Below are 24970 nucleotides of genomic sequence, written 5' to 3' on the forward strand. Positions count from 1 at the left end.
AGAGTGAGAGTAAGTGTGTGTTCACACAAGTGTAGGAAAAAGAGACTACAACTAACACACGCTTTATTTACTTGATTGAAAGTCACGGCACGTACAAGGTATACTACGTGGGCCTCAGTGAGTTGTAGCTGGGTTTTCTGTGCTCGAGGTCACCCCACTGCCGCCGTTGCCGTTGGCTGGTTTTCTTTGAGGATCAAGGTGGGTACTTTCATATAAAATCTTATTTTTAATTCCTTCTCTGGCCATTCTTTCCTGGATTCTTAGCTTTGCATAATTATACCTACAGTGGAACCTTGTAAGAAAAGAACAGGAGTTAAGTCTTTCTTCATAGAAAGTTCTTCTAGAGACAAGTGTGATTGATGGCTGTAGTAACAAAATTCAAGAGGCCTTACAGACGACTATTCCAAGACTGAAAATGCCACCATTCTAATTCGGAGTACTGTTTGTGGGGGGTAGTTTGATGTCAAGAATACCTAAGAGCACATTATTATTATTAAGGTATGCTTTACATAAAATGAGGACTTTCATGACCTTTAGCTTAGTTTTACTTGTAGAACCTCATATGTATGATGTACTCTGGGTCTGGCTCCCCCCGCCCCCCTTAAGAAAACCCATCATCAGATTCATGCATGTGTTGTGCCAGTAGTTGTGAACACACTCTTAAAGTAGCATTTTCAGCTGTGCTGCCCTAGGCCGGAAGTGAGCGTGTGGAAGGTTGAGGCCTTCCCTAAAGTACAAGTCATAACTTGGTGTTGACGGAATGTCCTGCATCCGTCTGTTCATCTGACGAATGGTATAAAATGCGTCTACATACGCACATTTAAAAGATACAAAGGCACAGGGGTTGGGGGAGTCTTCTAGTGGGAGGTGGCTCAGAAAAGAGCATGTGCTTGAACTGGAGAAAACTATCACCATCCTGGATATTCTGGAATTACTTAGTACACATACCAGCATCCTAATGTCACCAAGATAAATCCTCCTACTCCAACATCACATGATCTTCTAATCCTACCTGTCAAAAAGCATAAGATGACCATTGTAATTAAACATTACACACTAGTCCACCTGGGAAATGTTCACCACACGTAGAGAAAAACAGATACTCACTAGTTAACAAAAAATGTCCAAGGCCAGCCACAACAGATCCTAATGAACCATATAATACTGAATCTCGTGCACAGGGGATGTTCTCGACATCCAAAATTCCTAGGAGCTTAAAGGTCTAGGATAAAATAGAAAAGAACCTGGATTGAACAAAATATTTTATTTCTGGGTGGTTTGGCAAAGATTAAAAACTCTAGGCTATGTGCTTGTGTGACATCCGTGAACCCGCTTACCATCTTTGGTCATCGGGCTTTGGCCTACAGTCTGAATCTCTAAATGTGGGAAACCTGGAGAATCTGATCAGAAAACCCCATTACAACAGGACAACTTAAACATCTAAATGAATTAAAGTACGGTGTTAATACCAGAATTTGCCGGTTGACTGATTTGGAAATAAGAGCATCCATCACTGATCATTGATCATTTAAACATCAATGAAATCTGGTGGGAATCTGGTGATCACTGAAATTAAGCAACACTTTGCTTCCCATACCTCGGGAAGCACAGAATGGTAAAAGTAAATACTCAGCCGCGCTTGCTTATGAGACTGTAGTGCCGTTTGTTTTAAAGTCAACAAGGACTTCGGATTTTAATGGTATCAGGTGAACATCAGTTTTGTTCATGAAAGTATTTCACGTGAAGATAAACGTGCACTGTTTCTTGGTCTGTTTCCTTGCCTGTGATAAGAAATTGTGCTGGACTGTATTTGAGTCTGTTGATAGCACACGGCACCGAGGGGTGGGGGAGGCGTCACGGGGAAAGCCGTGGAAACGTGCAGGTGGGTTTCTCTGTCAGCTCTGCCACCGACTTCTACAGCCTGTGGGATATATGTGTATTCTTTAATGTCTGTGGCCCTCGATCTATAATGAAAGGCATCAGGCTAGGAGATGATTTAAGTTCCTTCGGGTGCTAAGATGAACCTTGCCTTCTTTTTCTACAGTCTGCATGGATGTATGGACTTGCTCTTCCTGATTAAAAAACATACTGCTCAGCTTAGCCTCACATGCTTAGTGTGAATATCCAATGGAACTCGATTTTCGGGGTTCGGGGAAGGCAGGACGCAATTTTTTTTTTTAAAGTCACACTTGCTTCACTCTGGCATGCCTACGTAAGAAGGACTTAGAAAACAATGAGACGGTTTCCTAAAACTTGAGTAAATGCAAGTTTTCGGTAACAGACTTTGAAAAAAGGAAGCAGACTTGTCCATATAAAGGTTTCAGTCATGGGGGTGCCTGGGTGGCTCAGTCGGTTAAGTGTCCCGACCTTGGCTCAGGTCTGGTTGAGTCTGAGCCCCACATCAGGCTGTCTGCTGTCAGCCCTGCAGCCGTCACTGCCGAGCCCACTTCAGATCCTTTGTCCCCGGCTCTCTGCCCCTCCCCCACTCGCGTTCTCTCTCAAAAATAAACATTTAGAAAAATAAAGGTTTCAGTTATGGGGCACCTGGGGTGGCTCAGCTAAGTGTCTGACCCTTGATTTCGGCGCAGGTCGTGATCCCAGGGTCACGGATGGAGCCCCGCATCCAGCCCTGCACGGACAGCACAGCCTGCTTGCGATTCTCTCCTCCCCCAATGTGTGTGTGCACACGCACGCTCTCTTAGTAAATATTTTAAAAAGTTTCAATGAATAATTTGTGAACAGCATGGTGTGAGGCAGGATTCTGTAGGAGGAGGGAAAAGATGATGAAGGAATGGGAAGGGGGCAGTAAATGGCAAATCAGATTAAAGGTTGAATTATGAAGATACTCGTTTGTATTTCCTCCTGTGTTTGCTGCTTTGGCTCAAGCTGCCGCCAGGCAAGAAGTGTGATTTGGTTCGCAATAAAGCTGAAATTATGTATCTTCTTGATTATCCCATTTTCTTCTCTCTCCCTGTTCCCCCATCCCAGACACACACCCCTAATGCTGTTTGGTGGATACATGTTGCCGACTTAATTGTAAAAGCTCTTCAGTACAAACTTAATACGTCCCTGTGTTTTCAAAGAGGTTGATTCTGTTTCTAGCAGTTCATTTGATTTAGGAAAACTCCGCTTGTCCCCCATCAGCTCAAAAAGCCAAGGGGGCCAGAACAGTCATGGCAGGTAGGGAGGCTAGGAGCTGCTCTGCAGACAGGGCTCCCCACTGCAGTCCAGCGCTAATGCCCTCGTCTTCAGACCAGCCCATTTACCTAGGGGAAGACCAGAAGGGGTGGTTTGTGCCCATTTTCTCAGGTCTGCCACAGGGTAGGAAGTCACTATGGCTTGCACGTTTGGGCAGAGATGTCCTAAGAATAAAAGGAACGAGCGGGTTGGCCACTGCACACATCACTCTATGAATGGCTTTTTGCATGTGGATTCCCTTCCATGCCCGAGTCCTACCGGGCAGCATCTGCAGACGAAACGTTTCTGGGGGTACTTAGGCAAATTGCTACCAACCCCAGTTCTTTATAAAATACCTTGCCAAATACTGAAATAGCACTAAGTCAGCTAGGAAACTTACCTTTTTTCAGTTTAGAGGTTTTCAAATCTGCCCTCAGATTCTGGGATGGGCCGTGGAGATCTAGGTTTAGAAAGTTTCAGGGTCCCCCCCCTTCTATGAATGTTACCAGATCAGGGACAGCTTTTAGATACTGTTAAGAAAAGTAAATGTTAAAAAGGGAGGTGATTCAAAATAGTCTTATTTTAAATAAGACCCCTTAAAAGAAGTTACATCTACTTTATAAAATGGAATCTTCTAGAAAACCAGCATGTGGCTACAGGCCAAGGATGCTGCCGCCAAACATTCCACACTACATTTATCAGCACCACATCCAACAAAACTGGTTTGTGCTAAAGTTAAGAAACCAACACTGGTCTAATTAAACAACAGTAACTTAGAGCTGGGGCAGGAGTTGTCCTTCCAGGCCCTTTACATCCCTTGTCACAACCTCTCAATGTGAGGAGACCTCCGAGCCTGGCTGTGACCTGCTGCAGAGAGGTCAGAGGGGACGTGGAAGGAAGTCCGCCTGACCCCCAAAGCTTGTCCTTCCCACTATCCTTTAACCCTTTCTTTTGTTTTCATAAATGAAATGGGGGGACGTTTTCCAAAGGTCACACATCTAGGGAGTAAGTACTAAGTACAGATCGGCAGTTTGTATCAAAACTGCGTAAGAGTGCACAGACTTCTTTTAAGAGCCCAATCTTCCCTTCACTGGTAGAGAATTCTCAGCTTCCCAGTAAAGCTGGAGTTTAGACTGATTACTTAAAAGCAAGTATAGGAAAATTAATGAAAAGCCAGTCTTAAGCACATAGAACGCTTTTAGAAAGTACACTGAATTGTAAGGCTCAGAAATGTAAATTAAAAGGCTCAAGCCATTAAGTCCCTTTGGAGTACTATTTAAGATTTTTTTTAAAAACGGACACTCTTCTGCCCAACGTGGGGCTTGAACTCACGACCCCAAGATCAAGTGTTTACATGCTCTACTGACTGAATCAGCCAGGTGCCCCATAAAAATTTTAAGCTTAGATTTGGAAAAGCAGCTTTTCCAGCTCACCTTGATGGAATTAGGGATGCTCAAAAGATTTCTAAGCCAGCATGCCAGTTTAATAATTTATAGGAAATAGACTGAACTATAGAGGCACCCCATTTCCCACTGCATCAAGGGCTGGTACATACTTTCCTCCCGATGCACCAGATGAACTGGGTGTCTTCCTATTTCAAACCAGTCCCTAACTACAGTGGGTTCCTCCTGACCACTCAAAAATGGTGCAAATGTGGTTACCCCTTCATTTGCACCATTATTTTTCCTCTCCGGGCTAAAAACAAAACCCCTTCTCTCTTGACACCCCTCTCCCCAACAAGCCGCCTAAGGTACAATCCCATTTTTCTGCGCCCTCTCACCGCAAAGCTAAAGTTAACCTTCCCTCCCTTTAACTCACTTCAAAGAGCATTTATCCCTACGCTGCACTGCAGAAGCCTGCGTGAGACACCATAAAACCCGCCGTACTCCCATCAGTGCACCTGGCACGGGCCACCATTTGTTTTCAAAACGCTTTCCTTGGCTTCAGACGGGAGGGACAGTGCCTCCTGGTTTTCTCTACCTTGCTGGCCGTTCCTGGCAGTTCTGCTGTTCCCTCCTCCGATGACCTCTCGCACTGCCCTTCGCCGCTCCCAAATGTAGGCTTTCAATTAAATGCCATTTGCATGATGGCGACTCCCATATTTGTAAATCACGCTTAACCTCTCCCAAGCTTTCATTTCCCCATTCATCTGTCTAGCGATGCCTTGTGTGTGTCAGAGAAGCACCTTGAAATTAATACTTCCAAATTAGAATTACTTCTCAGGCATCACTCCTCCACCAATCTGCGGACCAAAAAACCTAGGCGCCATCATCCTTGAATCCTTCATCAAACCCGTGTCCGATGTGTTGGCAAGTCTGGGACATACCTGAACCAAACACATCCTGAACTAAATTCACCTCCGCTGCTGCTACCAGGCTACCATCATCCCTCATAGTATCTTCACAGACCATCGTCCTTTTAAATCCCCCCATGCCTTCCTTACTACTGTCGTGAAGGCCCCCACTCTCTCTCATCCTCTGGTCTAGGTACACCGACCCAGATGGTTCTTCGTTAGCACTACACTGCCTTTCTTCTCCTGGATCTTTGCATGGTTGAGTCAGTAGCTGAAATTCTGGTTTCCCTTTTGTCTGAGTCCTGCAGCACCACGGAAGTTCCACAAGGAACATTTTGCCTGTTTTGATCAAGGCTGTGTCTTTAGCACCAAGTGCCTAACACTCAGTAGGTACTCTGTAAATACTTTTTGAATGGGTTGATGAATTCAGAATTTACCTACAGTGCTTTCCTGGTGGGCCAGTACCAAATTTTGTATTTTAAGGTTTCCTGGAGAGCAAAGAATGGGGGCAGAGAGTTTTTAAGGGTTAGTTGTACCAGCTTGATTAACTCCCATTTCTATCTTAGGTTTGCTGATGCTAATAATCCCTAGATTACACTGGAATGATCGCTGAATAATTCTTTAAAAAGAACCGCAGGCTTCCTTTTCTGACATCACCCTGGGCTACTAATTCAGTCACAGCTTATGCTACATAAATTTTGTAATCTCTTTGTATGAGCTTTGATAGGTACTAGTGTTTTATGAGTAAGCTTCCCCCCCCCCCCTCCCAACCTTGCCACATAAATCTGGTAGTGTTCAGTCTTGCGGCTTGTACCTAAGCCGCCTTTTCACCAACTACAGTATTTTGTTTTACTAATGATGGACCAATTAAATAGGTCAATAGTATTTTTTTCCATTAAATTTTTAAACGTTCAATGGCTAAACCATACTTTGCACCCTTAAATGATAGCAGTCATCTGTCAAAGGTAACAAACAGAGGGATAAAAGCCCTATTTAAGATGCCAGTGTTTACAGTTATGGTGCCTCTTGAAATAAACAACTTTTAAATTGGGGTACATTTGGTTACATGACGTATACTCCAAATAGTATATGAGGCATTAAAAAAAAAAAGGCACTAATAGTGTAGAAACTGACAAATATGTTTTGATATTCAATATGGAAATATCCAACATTTGTTCATATTAACCATCTGATGACCTGAGCCAAATTTAACGGAAAAATCCCCAGAGAAGCAGTAACTGAAGTAGCAAAATTTCCAAGCTGAGCAGAGACTATCCTAAAACTGTAGATTAGGACCGTTCTGGCACACAGTAGGTCTTGCGTATTTGTTCATTACTGGCCCAAAGTGAGCATCTCTACAAGCTCTCTACTGAAAAAAAAAAATGTTTTCTTCCATTTTCTGAACATCCGTTATTCGCTCAGCACTGAGGATATATAAATTGGGTTCCCTGAAGGAGCCCAAGAGGAAGACGACACAAATGATGAACATCCAGTATCATGAGTGCGGGAGTGATGTAGCTAAGGGGAAGGTGCCGGGGAGATGGGGACAGAGGCATTTCCGTCTGCTTTGGGGAGTCAGGAAGCCCTTTAGGAGAAACCGCCCTCCTTTTCCAAGCCCCCTGTGTCTAGAGCCTCGGGTAGCTTTGGTGCAATTGGAAGGGAGAGGAATCACACACGCTGCACGGTTAGGGGCTACGTGAGGGCTTTGTACTACAGGCCACGGATTTCGGCTTTTATCCTGAGAGCAACGCGCCGCAGCTACCGCATCTTCCGCAGACGGGAAATGGTGCAGTTCGCAGGTGAGCGCACGCAAACGGGGAAAACCTCAGTCTTCACCCGCCCTCCGCCTGCTGTGCGCAGCGGTTCCCCGGAATCTAACCAAGTTTCCCTTCCTCGGCACTCCGGGGTCCCCGTGTGTCGTGCTCAGGACACAATCTCCAAGACCAGGCACCGGTGCTCGGGGAGCGCGCAAACGCTCTTCACCGCGACCAGCACATGGCGGTGCAGGGCCCCCGGCCGGCTACGCTCTCCTTCAGTGCCGCCAGCCCGTGTCACGGCCACTGCCGGTGCCGCTCGGTCCCCTCCGCCCCCGAGTCCCGGACACTTTCGTCAGGACGCTGCGGCTAGAAATGTCGGGGCGGGAACGGTAGCTCTCCGGAACCCGCGTCCCGGCGGGTGGCCTCCCCCCACCGCCGGCCCCCGGCCCGCGCGCCCCTTTACCTTCCCCTTGGCGGGCTCGCCGGGCTCCGGCGCGGCGGCCATGGCCTCCGGAGGGCGCCTGCGCCCCGCCCCGCCCGCGCCGCGAGCGGAAGCCCCCTCCCCCGCCAGCCCCGCCCCCGCGCGCCGGCCGCCATCTTAGGGCAGGTTTCTGCCGTCTCCGCAGTGGCCGCGCAGGGCCGCCGCCTGGGTTGGGGGGCCGTCTCCTTTGTTCAAACGGGCGGGTGACGCCTTCTCCACACGGGGGTCTCCGCAGTCCGGGGGGCCGGGGCCGTGAGAGAAGGAGGGCTCGTGAAACAGCCCTGCACTGGGATCCTCGGCGGGGCGGGGGCAAAACAAAACCCTGGCGCCTCGAGGCTGCGCCGCTTCCCGCCCCAGCCCCCTCCTTCCGCCCCGACCGCCATTTCTAACCGTCGGCCGCCGGGAGCGCGCGCGCGCGCGCCTGGGCGCCGGGCGCGCGCGAAGCGGGTCCGCGGCGCGGAGAGCGGGCGCGCCGCCGCCGCTTTGTCCTGCGCGCGGGCCCCGCGGCCGGGTCGGCGGCCCAGCCCGCCCCCAGCCCTGGCCCACCGGCCCGGAAGTCGGCCCGCGCTCGCGGCCCCTGAGTGTCCTTTGTCCTTCCGGCCCTAGGACGAGCCCTGGCTGCCGCGGGCAGCTCCACCCAGCGCCGGCGGCCGTGTAGCCCCCAGCGCCGGCCCCCTGCACTCCGCCGTCCCACGCCCGCCCCGCCGCCTCCCCTATTAGTTCCACGACTTAGTGGCTTTAAAAGAGCGCCGCCCGCCTCGCCCGAAGGAGACTGGGGACAAAATGGAGGGAGCGGTCGTGGGCGGACGTGCGTCAGGGCGCCCGGGCCGAGCGCGGCGGAAGAAGCCGGGCGGTGCCCCCTTCCCGGGCCTCCCGTCCGCCCGCTGGCGACTGCCCCGCCGGGGCCGCGCGCCTCCCGCCCGGTGCCCTTGCAAGTGCGCTGCTGGGCACGCGTGTACGCGGCGGGCAGGCGGCGGTCCCTGTCGCCCCGTTCCGGCTCCTGGCCTCGTCCCCACCGTCGCCCGACCCCTTTCTGCAGTCCCCGTGCCACGCGCGGTGGATGGGGACAGCTCTGCGTGCCACCCGAGCTCTGGGTGGACTCGGACAGTTACACCGCCTACTGCTGTAGTAGGTGTTGGGCAGTGGGAGAAGAGCCCCGCACCCCTGCATCCCGCCACGTGGGGGGTTCTCTCCTGCAACCGTCGAGCTAATTGTGCTTTGAACTCTTGGTCTGGAAGGTCCTGTTTCGGGGTAGTAATATTCCATAAACGAGGGAGGAATTCTTTTGAAGTAATTCCTAGTATTGTTGAAAACGAAGGAGAACTGGAAAAGTACCAGGTGAAACACATAAGCGCTGCTATTTTATTTTTACTGTGACTTGGAAAATTGTACACTTATTATGTAAAAACTGTAAACTCATGGTCTTTGGAAAGCATTATTGTTTCTTTATACTAAAAGTGGCATTTTCACAAAAATTGCGTAATACTTGCATGTTGTATTATCCGCTCCAATACAATATGCCCCCCGCCCCCAAGTTTACAGGGTAAGACTGAAAAGTAAACATTTTTTCCACTCTCCCCCCTCCTTTCTCCCCTAAGGTGAACTCACCTGTTTGATGTGTCAGTTTCCAAACTGTCCTTTTTTCTCCTTTTTTCCTTTACTACAACAACATGGGAATTTAGCATAAAAAGCGGAAGTCTCTCCGTGCCCTACCTGCCCACCCTACACGCCTGCTTGTATGTACGTATATGATACACAGATCTAATTACTCACTATGTAATTTGCATTCAATAGTTTACTTTCTTCCATTTAAGTTGGAAACTTTTTCATGTAAGTACCTATAGATTTTCTCATTCGTTTTAAAGGCTGCTCATCAATCCTTTCACCAAACCTCATTTTCCTTCCGAGTGACAGAAAATTTGTTTCTGTTTTTGTTTATTCACTAATCCAAAAAAAAGTGCTTCAGTGCATCTTTATACTTATATTTTTGTGCACATGTTCAAGTATTTTAGTCGGATGGATTTCTGGAAGTGGCTTGATTGGAAGGGGTGTGACATTAAAAAATTGAGGGGCGCGCCTGGGTGCCTCAGTCTGTTAAGTGTCCGACTTTGGCTCAGGTCATGATCTTGAGGTTCTGGGTTTGAGGGGTGGCGGGTGGAGCTCTGTGCTGACAGCTCAGAGCCTGGAGCCTGCTTCAGATTCTGGGTCTCCCTCTCGCTCTGCCCCTCCCCTACTTGCGCTCTGTCTCTGTCTCTCAAAAATGAATAAAGGTTAAAAAAAACAAACAAACCAAACTGACCACCTGGGGTGCCTGGATGGGGCGGTCGGTTAAACGTCTGACTCTTGGTTTTGGTTGAGGTCACGATCACATGGTTCCTGAGTTGGAGGCCAGCCTCTGGCTCTGCACTGACCCTGTGGAGCCTGCTTGTGATTCTCTCTTTTTGTCCCTCCCCCACTCGCACCGTCTGTCTCTCTCAAAGTAAATAAAGAAACTTAAAAAAATTGAATACCTACTGCTAAAGTGTCCTCCAGAAATACTAGCAGTTGGAGAGCCTGTTTCCTCACAACCTTTTTAACACTACATGTTATGTATTAAAATTTCTGCTGATGTGATGGGTGAAAAGTGGGGTCTTCCTGCTTAAACTATCTTAAACTTACCGCTTAAACTTTGAGCATTCTTTCAAATGTTTGTTGGTTATTCTTTTTCCAAGAACTAACTTTGTATATAGGTTTTGCACATTAAAAATTGTGTTTGTATATGTGATTTTCTTACTAGCTTATAGCAGTTCCTTAAAATGTTGGCTTTTAATTCATAGTAAAGGTATTTCCACTTCACTTCTTAATTTTGTTTCTGGACACTTCATTTCTTTTAACTTTTTAAAAAAAATGGAGTGTAATCTGTCAATATTTTCTTTTATGGCTTTTGATCTTGCGTCTTGCTTACATAAGCCTTGACTCCCATAATTAAAAAATACTCCCATAATTTTGAAAATAATCTTCATGTGCTCCCTTCTCATTAATAATTTTGATCATTTATATATTACTTCTTAAAAGACAAGCTTTTGGCATTAGTAACCACTTTTTTTTAATCTATCTTATTTTTTATTTTGCATTTTTTCTGTTTACCTGGTATCTATTTTTTAAATTTTATTTTGGAGAGAGAGAGAGAGAGAGAGAATGAGTGGGGGAGGGGTAGAGGGAGAGAGAAAGGGGGAGAGAGAGAGAGAGACTTTGTTTAGGCTCCGAGCTGACCGTGCTCAATGAAGACTGAGCGTGTCTGTGAAGGGCTCAATGCCACAACCCTGGGATCATGAACTGAGCTGAAATCAAGAGTCAGACGCTCAATCGACAGCCACCCATGTGCCCCTGTTGTTTTTAACACAAAATTTTTTTTTCCCCAGCTTTTGAATTGACTCCCTTAGTTCACTTTTGGTTTCTAATGAATATATTTAAGGCTATAAAATTTGCTCTGAGAATCATTTTATCCCATGGTATGTCATAGATTTTGAGAGGTAATGTTCTTATGACATTTTTTTTTCTTAAATTTTTAATAGTTTCAGCTTTTATTTCTTTACAAGTAAATAAGTGTGGATATAGTTTTGGAATTCGCTTTTAGTTTTTTGGTTTTGTTTTGGTTTACACTGTGTCACGTGTATTTCTATTTTTTGTGATTTATCCATTTGTGTGTGTGTTACCTAAGAGATTATTTTGTGCATGTTCCATAGGCATTTGAAAACAGTGTGTGTTCCTATATTAGTACCATGTTAAGGTTATTAGTTATAATAGTATAATATATATATTATAAATATATGGATATATAAATATAAACTCCGTAACATAAAATTAAGCTTATTATTCAACCATATTTTTGTATGGCAAGGGTTTTTTCATTCCAAGTAACAGACTCTGACTCTAGTTAGCTTAAACAAGAAAGAAATGTACTGGAGGGGCCCCTGGATGGCTCAGTGGGTTAAGTGTCCAACTTTGGCTCAGGTCATGATCCCATGGGCGGTGAGTTCGAGCCCCGCGTCGGGCTCTGTGCTGATGGCTCAGAGCCTGGAGCCTGCTTCACATTCTGTGTCTCCCTCCCTCTCTGCTCCTCCCCCCCCCCTCAAAAATAAATAAACATTAAGAAAAAAGTGTACTGGGAAGGTGTGGAGAAAGTCACTGAATGGATAAAAAGTTGAGCCAGGTGTTGAAAACAATGGCATCCAGTCCAGGTCTCAGTGACAAGAAATAAAGGAGCGACTCTCAGGGTAACACGATGCCAGATCTGTTCAGTGTCCTCCCCACCGTGGTGCTTTGCTTTGCCAACCATGCTGGCTGTTGCAAGTCTCCGTGTTTGTCTGGCAGTGGATGCAGGGGTCCTAAGTGAGGTGGTAGGTGAGCACAGTGGGCAGAGCGGGACCAGAAAAACTCTTCTCTACCTCTTCCTTTGCTCCTGGTGGTTGTAAGCCCTCTGGCACGCTGCCCAGAGTGTCTGCTTTCATTTTCTCATCTGGGAGAGAGCATCCAGGATCAGGAACCCCATCCTAGACAGCTGCGGTTATCTGCAGGCTGGTGGGAAGGAAATGGGAATATCGTGGTAGGGGGTTAGCAGGGCTGTGCTAGCGAAGGTTTGAGGTTTCCTCTTAGGCTTCTGTGGGGTTTATTTTATTTTGTTTTGTTTTATTTTATATTATTTTATTTTTTTGAGTGTGGGGTTGTTTTTAAATCAGGTATACTGGGTTTAGTAATCAATCTGATCCCAGCGCCTCTGTATCATCTGGAAATGCCTACTGTCCTGGTCCTCTACTGGTGCATTCTCCTGTCTTTCCAGCAGAAATGCCGATTTATTTTTATATTCTTTTCATCATTTCAATAGGCCTTAAGGAAGGGAGCGGTGAAAAGTTGTGTTGTCAGACCTTTATAACCAGAAGTCTGAATTTTCCTCCTCTTCTTTCCTATTTGTGTGTCTGTGCATGTGAGTGTGTGTGCATATGTGCACACGAGTGTGTACAAGCCTTAATGGAGTCAGAAAGAAAAGCAGCTTTTCTGTTTTCCGCCCTAATTTACTCGGGGTGTCTGTTCTGCACCCCACAGACAGTGGCCTTTATCTCTTTTGACTCGTTATTCTGATAGTTTACCTTCATATTTCTTTTTGAATTAAAAAAATTTTTTTAATGTTTATTTTTGAGAGAGAGACAGAGAGAGCATGAGCAGGGGAGGGGCAGAGAGAGAGGGAGACACAGAATCCGAAGCGGGCTCCAGGCTCCGAGCTGTCAGCACAGAGCCCGACACAGGGTTTGAACTCACGGACCGCGAGATCATGACCTGAGCTGAAGTCGGACACTCAACTGACTGAGCCACCCAGGCGCCCCTTCCCTTCATATTTCTAAATAAAAGACTTATTCTTTTATTTCTTGATTTTTCACTTTTAGGCATTGTCTACTGATAGTGACAATTTAGCTCTGTTTTCTACCCCTTCCCCCACTCCTCTCAACATGGGGCATCACATTTTGCAGTGTTAAACCCGCACTCCGTGTGGACATTGCCACGACAATGTAAATGTTTGTAGCTAAGCCACGCGGAGTCATAGGATTCCATTTCTTTTCTTGTAGAACTTTTTTTTGGGCAGGGGGAGGGATTTAGTAATTGCTGTATTTGTGCGTTTGCTTAATTTTGTTGGAGCTAGGTCTTACTGGCTCTTTTTTTTTTTTTTTTTTGCATAAGAAATTATCTGAATTATACCATATAATTCCCATTTGGTTCTTGGGACCAATTGATAGTATATGTGCATTTGTTAATGACTCTTGAGACCCAATCATGGGCACCTCTTGCCAAATCTGTTCAGTGACTTCATGCTGGTAGCTTCATTTGGCTATTTTGAGAGCATCTGGGTGCCTCAGTCAATTGAGTCCCCTCTTGATTTCGGCTCAGGTCCTGATTCCAGGGTTGTGAGATCGAGCCCCCAGTCAGGCTCTGTGCTCACAGCAGAGCCTGCTTGGGATTCTCTCTCTCCCTCTCTCTCTCTGCCCCTCCACTGCTCTCTCTCTCTCTCTCTCTCTTAAAAAAAAAAAGGCAATAGTGGGAGTATTTCTGCCATTGAAATCAACAAATGTTACAAATCAGGGCTTTTTCTTTCTTTTTTCTCTTCAGAGAGGTGGTTTGCCAATATACTACTGAATGCACCTATCACTAACATTTCTCTCAAAATTCTCCAGTAGAGTTATCAAATTCCCACAGTAGAGTCAAACACATTGTATTACCTGCCTGCCAGGTTTTTCTTTGAAGACCTCTCTCCTGGAGATTTTCTCTCTGTGGTCCAGTCCAGAATGGCTGCTTTCTAGGTCGGATTCCCAGCCATCCTCCTGGAGACTCTCATCACGTCTCGCCTGTGCTGGGTCACCTGCTTCGTCATTCCTCATCTTCCTCTTTCTTGGCTTCCTCGCTCATTTTGGAGGATGGCATCCTCTAGGCGCTTCCTGGGAAAAGGCTGCGTAGAAGATAAACATTTTGGGGTCACCATGCCCCCGGATATGTGTTTCTCCTGTCAACTTTTTTTATTAAAAAAAAATTTTTTTTAACGTTTTATTTATTTTTGAGACAGGGAGAGACAGAGCATGAATAGGGGAGGGTCAGAGAGAGGGAGACACAGAATCTGAAACAGGCTCCAGGCTCTGAGCTGTCAGCACAGAGCCAGACGCGGGGCTCGAACTCACGGACCGCGAGATCATGACCTGAGCCGAAGTCGGCCGCTTAACCGACTGAGCCACCCAGGCGCCCCTCTCCTGTCAACTTTGATTGATATTTTGATCCAATTGCATTTCTAGAATGATTCTCCCACTAGAATTATTATCCTTCCTCGAGATAAATCAATCTCCTACGTCATCGTGATGCCGTTGTCGCACCTAAGGAAAATGAGCAGTAATTCCGTGATTCATCCAGCATGTAGTGCATATTCCAAGTTCCCTGGTTGTTCAGAGTTTTTCCAATTGCCCACGCTTTTGGTTTTTGTTTTCAAACAAGGATCCGGTACTGCATTTGACTGTTACATCTCATTAGTCTTTGTCAAGGACGGTCTCCCCATCTTATTTTTTCTGATAACACTGAATGTTTGGCAACTAAGCCAGTTGTTTTGCAGAGCGTCCCACATTCTGGATTGTTCTCGTGGTATCATTAACTTGTCTACTTACTATCACCTTTATTTTCTGTAGACTGGAAGTTAAGTCCAGGACTGAGCTCTCCAGTATGGTAGGCATTGTGCAACTTATGCTAATGCAAGTGAGAAACTGAATTTTAATTTAAGTTGAAATAATTTGAATCTAAAATTCATGCTCCGTTTCATTGTTGGAAAAATGTTAAGTGTGCTTGGAAAAACTTAGGTATGCAACTCTCCTTTTTCAGTGGTAAATTTTATGAAATCTAAATACAGATCAAGCATTTCCAATGAGAACTCATCATCTGAATTGAAATGTGCTTTAAAATTTTTTTAAATGTTTTTTTATTTATTTTTGAGACAGAGAGAGACAGAGCATGAACAGGGGAGGGGCAGGGAGAGAGGGAGACACAGAATCTGAAGCAGGCTCCAGGCTCTGAGCTGTCTGCACAGAGCCCGACGCGGGGCTTGAACTCACAAACCGCGAGATCGTGACCTGAGCTGAAGTCGGATGCTTAACCCACTGAGCCACCCAGGTGCCCTGAAATGTGCTTTAAGTGTAAAAATGCACACTGGATTTTGAAGACTCACTACAAAAAAAGAAGGTAAAATAGGAACACTAACTTTTTATATTGATTACATGTTGAAATACTAATATTTCCTATATAGATATGGGCTAAATTAAGTATTTAAATAAATTTCACCTGTGGGCTTTTTGGTTTCGTTTTTGCTTTAGATAGAACATTTATACAGAAAATTTATATTCCCATTGACACGCATGGTCTAATAGCTTGATTAAATCCAAGTTAAACATTTTTAGTAAGAATATTTCTAGATGATGTGTATTTCAGATTGTAACCCATCCGGGGGCTCCTATGTCAGTGGTCCCACTACAGCGATGCTAACTTTGGTCCCTCGGTTAACGTGGAGACCAGGAACTCTCCATCGTAAAGATAGGCTTCCCTTTTTGCGTTTTAAAAGTCTACGCAAATCTCCCCCAAATCCGTTCACCTAACGGTGTTGCCTTTTTTTTTTTTTTTTTTTTTGGATGATTTTGCCTTGAACTGATGATTACATCGGGGTTGTCAACTGGTGGTTTCCATATTTTGCCAATCCATCTAGGTTTGTTTGCTGAAGCTCCTCCTCCCCTTTTCATAGATCTATTTGGATATGATTTTCCGTATGTATGTGTTTAATGCGTTACAATTAGATATAGACATTCTTTGTATGCTCAGTACGCTTCTGTGCACATTTCCTGCCCCAGACCTGTAATCAACCATTTCTTCAAAGAAGTCTTGTACTTTTAGTGGGGATTCAATTGCTTCTTAAAGCCACTAGGGAGGACGATTATTTAAGTATAGGGAAAACACTGATGCCGTCTTCTTCAAGATCCTTAACTAACGCTTTGTACAAGAAACCATTAGTTTCTTCACTGCACGTTTAAAACTGCATCTTGGATAGCCTTAGGTTTCATCTTTGCGAAGTGAGGCCAAAATTCCTTCCTGTGCTCCCTCTCGTCAGCGCATGCCAGGAAGTCCAACTGTCCCAGGCCCGAGACGTCAGCCTCTGCTCCTTCTGGCATTCTCTTTCCCTCCAGCGTCCTCCCCACCCCGTTTTTGTTTTTTTTTTAATTTCAGTTGTGTTATTATAGCTCCCCACTTTATTTTGCAAACAGTCTTTCCTGCTATATCTCCATATGAATTGGGAGATTAGTTACTTTAAAGCACACAGAAATCACCCATATTTTCCTATACATTTATTAAACACTGATGAAAGGTTATTAACCTGTTAATATTCAAGCACTTCAACCTAATATAATTCCTTTCTCAACCTTTACAATGGTTTTTGTCCCACCTAAGCCAATATACATTTACATTTGGTGTGTGTGTGCCTATGAAAACAGACACATTCCTCAAACTGACTATAAGATAAGCCAGCATGTGGTGTCCTTCTTTCTGGGTATATTAAAATTTCACAGGTACAGTGGTTTAAGTGGGAACAAATAAGTCAATTTCCTTATGAGATAAACTAAGCATACAAAATCTAAGAAGTATTAAAGGTGCTAACGATTAACCCCATAAATCTTTCTCTCTTTCCTGTCCTTTTATTTTTATTTATTTATTTTTTAACGATGATTTACTTTTGAGAAAGAGAGAGACAGAGCGTGAGCAGGGGAGGGACAGAGAGAGAGAGGGAGACACAGAATCCGAAGCAGGCTCCAGGCTCTGAGCTGTCAGCACAGAGCCCGACGTGGGGCTCGAACCCACGAACTGTGAGATCATGACCTGAGCTGAAGCTGGAGGCTCCCGTGCATGGGGCCATTCTTATTCAATAAAAGGCCCTGAGATAGAAAGATGAAAAGTGAAAAGAACGCATTTTTTTCTTTATCAAATTATCTACATAAACTTCCTGAAGAAGTAGAGGAGATCATTTGTGACCGTGAGTTCCGAGGTTGATCTGGCCTTGACAATAAGCTGTTTATTTCATTTATGTTCCACTTTGCGGGTCTACGATTTTGTTTGGCCCCCTATCTTTGTAACTGGGGCGAAGTGGGAGGTTTAACTGGTCTGAGAACACTTAATGTGCTCCATAAACTGTCTGAATCGAAGATTTTAATTTATTTTTCTGTCGAACACAACTGATTTCCATCTACAACTTTTTTTTTTTTTTTAAGGTAAGAAACACTAAGTCAACTGGAGAAGCATATGTGGCCTTGAGCTATGGGACATTATTACTTCCCTTTAACACCGCTACTGAGAAATGTTGAACCTCACTTTGGTGTAGTCAGTGTTGGTCTTCGACAGTGAATGGATACACTGCCAGGTACACATCCTCGAGTTGGAGTCATTCCTGTAACAGGGATCTTCAATAATATATTGTTTTTGTGGATCAGGGCTCCCAAGTAGTTCAGTTTTAGCTTGGCAGTCTTTAAGTTGATTACTTTTTTCTTTTTTGTGTGTGTTATTTCTTTAAAGATTTTTAAAATGTTTATTTATTTTTGACAGAAAGAGACACAGAGCATGAGCGAGTGGGGGAGAGGCAGAGAGAGAGAGGGACACACAGAATCCGAAGCAGGCTCCAGGCTCCGAGCTGTCAGCACAGAGCCTTATGTGGGGTTCGAACTTGGGAACCGTGAGATCATGACCTGAGCTGAAGTGGGACGCTTAACCGACTGAGCCACCCAGGCGCCCCATAAGTTGATTCCTTTTTCTATTCAAATCTTTCAGATTGCTCCTTGCATCCATCGTTGGTATATAATCAAATGAGGCAAAGTCTTCTTTGGCAACTTCCCTATTTCATGTGGACTTTGTCGCACATATCCTCCAATTACCTGAAATGTTTTCGTCAGTCATGGGTTCTCTGAAATCTACTTTTGCAGTGAATGGCTGGCAAGGGTTCCCCGCTCCGCTGTCTTCCCACAGGCAGACTCCCCGACGTGGTGCTCCATTTTGGTCATGTCCCAGTCTCCATGGCAAGCTCAACACCACGTTCCAGGGAACTTCCCAGATCACCTGAACTTGGATAAGCCCTTCCCTTCCTGAGCAGTGATATCAAATTTTGATTAAAAAAAAGTTTTTTTATGTTTATTTTTGAGAGAAAGAGAGAGAGAGCACAAGCAGGGGAGGAGCAGAGAGAGGGAGAGACAGAATCCGAAGCAGGCTCCAGGCTCCGAGCTGTCAGCACAGAGCCCGACGCGGGGCTCGAACCCACGAACCGGAAGATCATGACCTGAGCCGCTTAAGCGATTGAGCCACCAGGCGCCCCTGAAATGTTGATTTTTTTTTTTTATTTTTTTTTTCAACGTTTTATTTTATTTTGGGGACAGAGAGAGACAGAGCATGAACAGGGGAGGGGCAGAGAGAGAGGGAGACACAGAATCGGAAACAGGCTCCAGGCTCTGAGCCATCAGCCCAGAGCCCGACGCGGGGCTCGAACTCGCGGACCACGAGATCGTGACCTGGCTGAAGTCGGACGCTCAACCGACTGCGCCACCCAGGCGCCCCGAAATGTTGATATTTTACAAAATATCCGTGTCTAACAGATTGAAAATGTAAAAACCAAAACAGAACTGGTTCATCATCAATAATTTGAGAAAGACTGCTTCTGCTAGACTGGTACTTTGTGCACATAAATTTCCTGGGAGTATTGTTAAAATGCAGATTTAATTCAATAGGTCTGTTGTGGGGCTCAAGATTCTGCATTTCTAGCAAGCTCCAGCCAATGCTGATACTGCTAATGTTGGGACCATGCTTTGAATAGTAAGTAAAATAGATTTAACTTTGACTCGCATATAAAAGGGGGCATGTAAAAGTGCGAATTCTCACATATAAAAGCGAGAATAATCATAGCAGTATGCCAAGAACAATGTAAATGTAAACAACGGAAGTGTCTTGAATGGGAGAATGGGTAAATTAATTGTGGCGAAGTCAGCAATAACATATATATCATCAGTGCAAATGAACTAGATTAACATCAATGTGGATTACTTTTACAATAATTTTAATATTTTTTACATAATTGGAAACAAAATGTAAACCGCGCAAAGATATGTAAAGTGTTTATATAAAGCTTAAAATTATACAAAACAACACTATGCAGGTAGCAATGCATACAAAGTAGTAAAAACATAAAGGTCCACCTAGAAATAATAATACCAAATTCAGGAAAATATTTCCTCTTGTGGGGAGGGAGAGGTATGTGACTGAGGACAGGCAACCAGGAAGATTCTATTCTACTTTAATTAAAAAAAAATTTTTTTTAAACGTTTATTTATTTTTGAGACAGAGAGAGCATGAACGGGGGAGCTGTCAGCACAGAGCCCGACACGGGGCTCGAACTCACGGACTGTGAGATCATGACCTGAGCCGAAGTCAGCCACTTAACCTACTGAGCCACCCAGGCGCCCCCTACTTTATTTATTTATTTTTTTTAGCATTTACTCATTTTTGAGAGACCAAGAGAGACAGAGCATGGGGAGGGGGAGGGGTGGAGGGAGGGGGAAACACAGCATATGAAGCAGGCTCCAGGCTCTGAGCTGTCAGCTCTGTCTCACAAACCACGAGATCATGACCTGAACCGAAGTCGGACGCTTAACTGACTGAGCCAGCCAGGCTTGTTGTATTTTATGCTTTTCAATGGCTTTAAATATTTCATAATTGGATTTAAAAAGCAATTCAAATTCACTCAATGTATGTTTACCCGACTTAAAAAAATTCCACGAAGGCAATCTCCAGTATATTCTTTCCTTTTCAAAGGTCTTGCAGGGTAAGGTCACAGAGATCTGAAAGAGGAAAAAGGGGTGGTTTTGAGAACTTTTGCTTTTTTTCTCCCCTCAGATTTGTTTAAGGCCAGTTAGAGTCCAACTGGGGTACAGAGCGCCTAATCGTCCCGCCAGCTGTTAGTAAAGCATTCCCGCACCATGACTTCCATGAACATAGTTCATCCGGCACCAGTTACATCCTGTTACTCAGGAGCCGACCACCCTCCTTCAGACCACTACCACCTCCTGCCTAGGTGACGGGGCAGCCCCTGCTTGGTCTTTCTGCTTCCGCTCTTGACCCTCACATGGTCTTTGCCTCATGACACCCAGAGTTACTCTTTCCAAACACATCAGAAAAGTCATTTCCCTGCTCCCAACCATGACTGGCTGGCTCACCACAGTATCTAGAAAGGAGTCCACAGTCCTTAGCGTGACCTCCTTGGCCTCCATGAGCTGGTCTGTCCTACCACTCTGACCTCACGTACTGCTCTCCCCTCTTGACCCTACACTCTGGGGCCCCGGCCTCCATGTTGTTTATCCGATGCACAGACTCACTCTTTGTTTTTTTTTATTATTTATTTATTTTGTGTGAGAGAGAGAGCGGGGGAAGGGCAGAGAGAGAGGAGAGAGAGAATCCCAAGCAGGCTCAGATGTGTCGGCACAGATCCAAAAGCGGGGCTCGAACCCATGACACCATGACCTGAGCCAAAATCAAGAGTCCGATGCTCAACTGACTAAGCCACCCAGGTGCCCCAGGCTCATTCGTATTTCAAGGCTTGGAGTGCCCTTGCCCTGCCTGGATTTTCTCTCGGGTGTCTCCTTCCCACCATCCTGGTTGCTGCTCAAACGCACCTCCTTAAAGAGGCTTCCTCTGACCCTGCCATCTAAGGGGGTCCTCCTCACGTTGCTCTTGTCCCCTTGAGCCACTTTATTGTTCTTCTTAGCCCTGATTGTCACCAGACACTGCATTAGATCTCGGTTTATTGTCTGCCCCTCGTTAGGCTTGACCATAAGCTCTTGGAGAGCAGGGACTTAACTATTTCGTTCTCCGCTTTATCTCCAGGGCCTAGAGCAGTGCCTGGCACATAGTAAGTAGTCTGTAAATCTTTGTGGAATAAACAGATGAATGAATCAGTGCATGAGAAAGCCAGGGACTTTTGATAACCTGATGGGGCTGAGCTGGCCACATTTAATCTACTAATTGGCAATAACTCAGGAACAATCTTGACATATTTTATTACCAGTTTAGAAACCACTAGGTACTCGATCAAACATATTCGTCATTGATTATTCTTGGATCTTATGAAGTTATTAAGTAGCCCCTTTTCCCAGCATGCAGTTCAACAAGTTTGTATTATTTATTAAACAAATTTTTTAAATGTTTATTTATTTTTGAGAGAGAGAGACAGAGACAGAGCACGAGTCGGCGAGGGGCAGAGAGAGAGGGAGACACAGAATCCGAAGCAGGCTCCAGGCTCTGAGCTGTCGGCACAGAGCCCGATGCAGGGCTCGAACCCACAAACAGTGAGATCACGACCTGAGCCGAAGTCGGGTGCCCAACCGATCTGGGCCTCCCAGGTGCCCCGAACAAGTTTGTATTAATAAGCAGGCTTTCTACATTCTCAGGAAAGAATGACCGTTTTAGTCCTCACCATGTTCTAGGCACTTCGCATATATTATGATTTCATTTATTATCCCATGTCATTGTCCACCCCAGCAACTCTTTGAGCCAAATGTTATCGTTTTGTAAAGAAGGAATCTATGTTCAGAGAGGTTAGCTGTTTGCCCAGAGTCGCAAAGGTCCCATGATCCATATAGTCTCATGATCTACATCAAGTCGTCTATTGCATGCTTATGTGACAGTCATTAAATGTATCAATGAATGTTAGTGCCGCGAGGACTTGTGGATCAAGTTGGAGATTGACTTGGGGACTTGTCCACGCACCTCCGTAACAGGCGAGCCAGTCTAGAAGCTCACGGCCCCCTTCCACATGGCCTCTCTCTGTTCCGAGTACGTACGGCTCTTCCTGACAGTTATTTGCAGACTCCATTTGTGAACTCATCTCCTTGCTAAAATTGATTTGTTATCCTCAAATAAGTCCCTGGGTCATTCACAGCCAGACACACAGCGTGGTGAAATTTTTGAGTTGCCCAATGTGCACGTTCCCAACCGAGGTAGAACACGGTGGCGTTCTGCCTGCTTTCATTAGCTTGAATATTGTAAATGTCCCTCTCGTGGTCACTTTAATGCCATGCTTTTTGACGTTGCTCTGTTTTTCGTGGGTGATTTGCTCTTTAAAGTGGCCCCCGAGTGTAGTGCTGGGGTCCTGGCAACGCTCCTGAGCACAAGAAGGCCGTGAAGTACTTTACGAGAGAAACACGTGTTAGATACGCTTTGCTCAGGCATGAGTTACAGTGATGTCGCCCCTAAGTTCAATGTTAACGAATCAACAATGTATATTAAATAAGGTGTCTTTAAACAGAAACACACATAAAACAAGGTTATGATTTGACTGCTTGACAAAAATGTTGTCGCCGGAGGCTCACAGGAACCTAACCCTGTTTTTCCCCCTGCGAATTCAGTAACTCTGTTCGCAGTGACTTTACAGGACATTCACTTTATGGTGAATAACAAGATCGGCTGTATTTTTGTAACACGCCATACGGTTGCATCCGGTCACAGAGGCCAGTAAGAAGGAGTGATGAGAAAAAACAAAAACAAAAACAAAAAACAATCCCGAAGGGAATTACTTAGCTATAACTTAAAGGATCACAGTACTTTGTTGCTGGTAAAACAGTAGTTAAATCTCTGTGCTTTGGTGATTGATCTGTCTAGAGTGGGGATGTCGTGAGAACGTGAAAACGGTATTCTTGCTGTCGGTTCCCGATTGCATGCTATAATTTGAGGATTCCTATTTCTGACCTTGTCTAAGCGCAGCCGAACGTTCTCGTTGTTAAAATGGGAGATAATTGTAGTTCGATGGAGGGAGCACTCAGTTTGGAGTGAGAAATTCTGGGGCTGAGTCAAAACTCAGATGCCTACTGGCTGTGCAACCTTAAGCACATTTGTGAACTTCTCTGGGTCTTAGTTTCCTAATCTGTAAAAAGAAAGACAATACATAGGCAATATCAGCTAACTCACACATTTCGGGTGTTCCAAGGGCTTTTCATTAACCCTCACAACCCTGTGAGGGAGGCGTTAATACCTCCTTCTACAGGGGAGGAAATTGAAGCCCAGAAGTGACTGGCTCAGGATCACACAGCTAGAGAGAGTGGAGCTTAGTCTAATGAGCCCAAGATACTGGCCTTAACCACGGTTCCTGCCTCGGTGGCCCTCACCGCCTGCCGTCTCAAACAATGCTGAGGCCGGCTGGCATACGCTTATGCATATAATACACAATCAAATGTAAGATATTACTATTTTTCGCTAGCGTTAGCATTTCGAACGTTAGTATTTCAAAAGGGAAGTTACCTTAAATAATTAAATTAAATTAAATTAAATTACCTTAAGGTAATGTGGTTTTCAAAAAGTTTGTTGGAATCATTCGGTATGCTTTTATTCTTCCAGGGACCAGCTTTGATGGGGGAGGTGGGGGTCAAGACTCATTTCTAATTTTATTTTTTTTTTATAAATTTTTTTTAATGTTTATTTATTTTTGAGAGAGAGAGAGAGAGAGAGAGCACAAGCAGGGCAGGGGCAGAGAGAGACAGAGACACAGAATCCGAAGCAGGCTCCAGGCTCTGAGCTGTCTGCAAAGAGCCTGATGTGGGGCCCGAACTGTGAAATCATGACCTGAGCGGAAGTCAGACACTTAACCGACTGAGCCACCCAGGCGCCCCAAGACTCGTTTCTAATTTTAAATTGCAAGTGAAGTGAGAAAAAGAGGATTTGAAGTGGACGTTTTCTTTAGAGTAACGCTTTGGTGAACTTATCTTTTGCATTTAGAGTAGGATTTTTATGTTCGTATTTGAGGGGGATTTTTCAAAGGCACAAGATGTGAAGTGCTAAGTCTGGGAACTGTTCTTGGTGGCGGCAATAAAAACTAACTGCATTGGGAAAAGGAAGACGGAAGGAGAGGACAGCAATGCGGCACACGATTCAGGAGACACTGACCTTCTGGGCAAAGTAACAGATCAGCCCTCAGAAGCGCCATCCCTCCCTCCAAAAAAAAAAGGAAAAAAGAAAAGCTTGTCACTAAAGCTGAAACTAAAATGTTCTCCGGTGGTTTTCACTCATTCATTGGCTTAAGGATGTTTTTTGATCACCTGCTAGGTGCCCGGCTCTCCTCTGGGTCAAGAGGATGCTACCAGCTACGGAGCACGACTCAGGGCTTGAACTCACAAACCGTGAGATCATGACCTGAGCTGCAATCAAGAGTCGGAGGCAACCGACTGAGCCACCCAGGTGCCCCCAAAGGCTACTTTTTATTATGGAAAAAATACAACCTTTTTCTTCCCCAAGTTTTCATTTAAATTCTGGTTAGCTAAGGGGCAGTGCAGAGCCTGCTTGGGATTCTCTCTCTCCCTGTCTCTCTGCCCTTCCCCCACTTGAGCGCGCACACGCTCTCTCTTTCAAAATAAATAAAATAAAATAAAATTCTAGTTAGTTAACATGTATGGCAGAACTAGTGATTCATCACTTGCATATAACACCCAGTGCTCATCCCAACAAGTGTCCTCCTTAATGCCCATCCCCCATCTAGCCCATCCCCCACCCACCTCCCTCCATCAACCCTCAGTTTGTTCTGTCTTTAAGAGTCTCTTATGATTTGCTTCCTTCTCTCTTTTTCCTTCCCCATGTCCATCTGTTTTGTTTCTCAATTTCCACAGATGAGTGAAATCATAGGGTATTTGCCTTTCTGCG

General features: G+C 45.2%; 1 protein-coding gene and 1 long non-coding RNA gene across 3 annotated transcripts; one reads left to right on the forward strand and one right to left on the reverse strand.

The window, feature by feature from the left end:
- Positions 1–46: 46 nt before the first annotated feature.
- On the reverse strand, positions 47–7763 carry LOC122475866 (cytochrome c oxidase assembly protein COX20, mitochondrial). Its single transcript, XM_043567983.1, has 4 exons — positions 7691–7763; positions 1108–1222; positions 949–1012; positions 47–292 (listed from the first exon to the last, which is right to left on the reverse strand). The coding sequence occupies exons 1-4, from the start codon at positions 7730–7732 to the stop codon at positions 115–117; spliced, it is 399 nt and encodes a 132-aa protein (XP_043423918.1). The 5' UTR covers positions 7733–7763; the 3' UTR covers positions 47–114.
- A 9326-nt stretch (positions 7764–17089) lies between these two features.
- Positions 17090–19651, forward strand: LOC122476612. Of its 2 annotated transcripts, XR_006295539.1 has the most exons (3): positions 17090–17669; positions 19021–19105; positions 19632–19651. It is a non-coding gene; the product is annotated as an uncharacterized LOC122476612 (long non-coding RNA). The 2 variants fall into 2 exon arrangements; XR_006295540.1 differs by lacking the exon at positions 19632–19651 and having other exon boundaries at positions 19021–19606.
- The last annotated feature ends 5319 nt before the right edge of the window (positions 19652–24970 follow it).

The sequence above is a fragment of the Prionailurus bengalensis genome, chromosome E4 (genome assembly GCF_016509475.1).
Source record: "Prionailurus bengalensis isolate Pbe53 chromosome E4, Fcat_Pben_1.1_paternal_pri, whole genome shotgun sequence".
Taxonomy (NCBI): domain Eukaryota; kingdom Metazoa; phylum Chordata; class Mammalia; order Carnivora; family Felidae; genus Prionailurus; species Prionailurus bengalensis.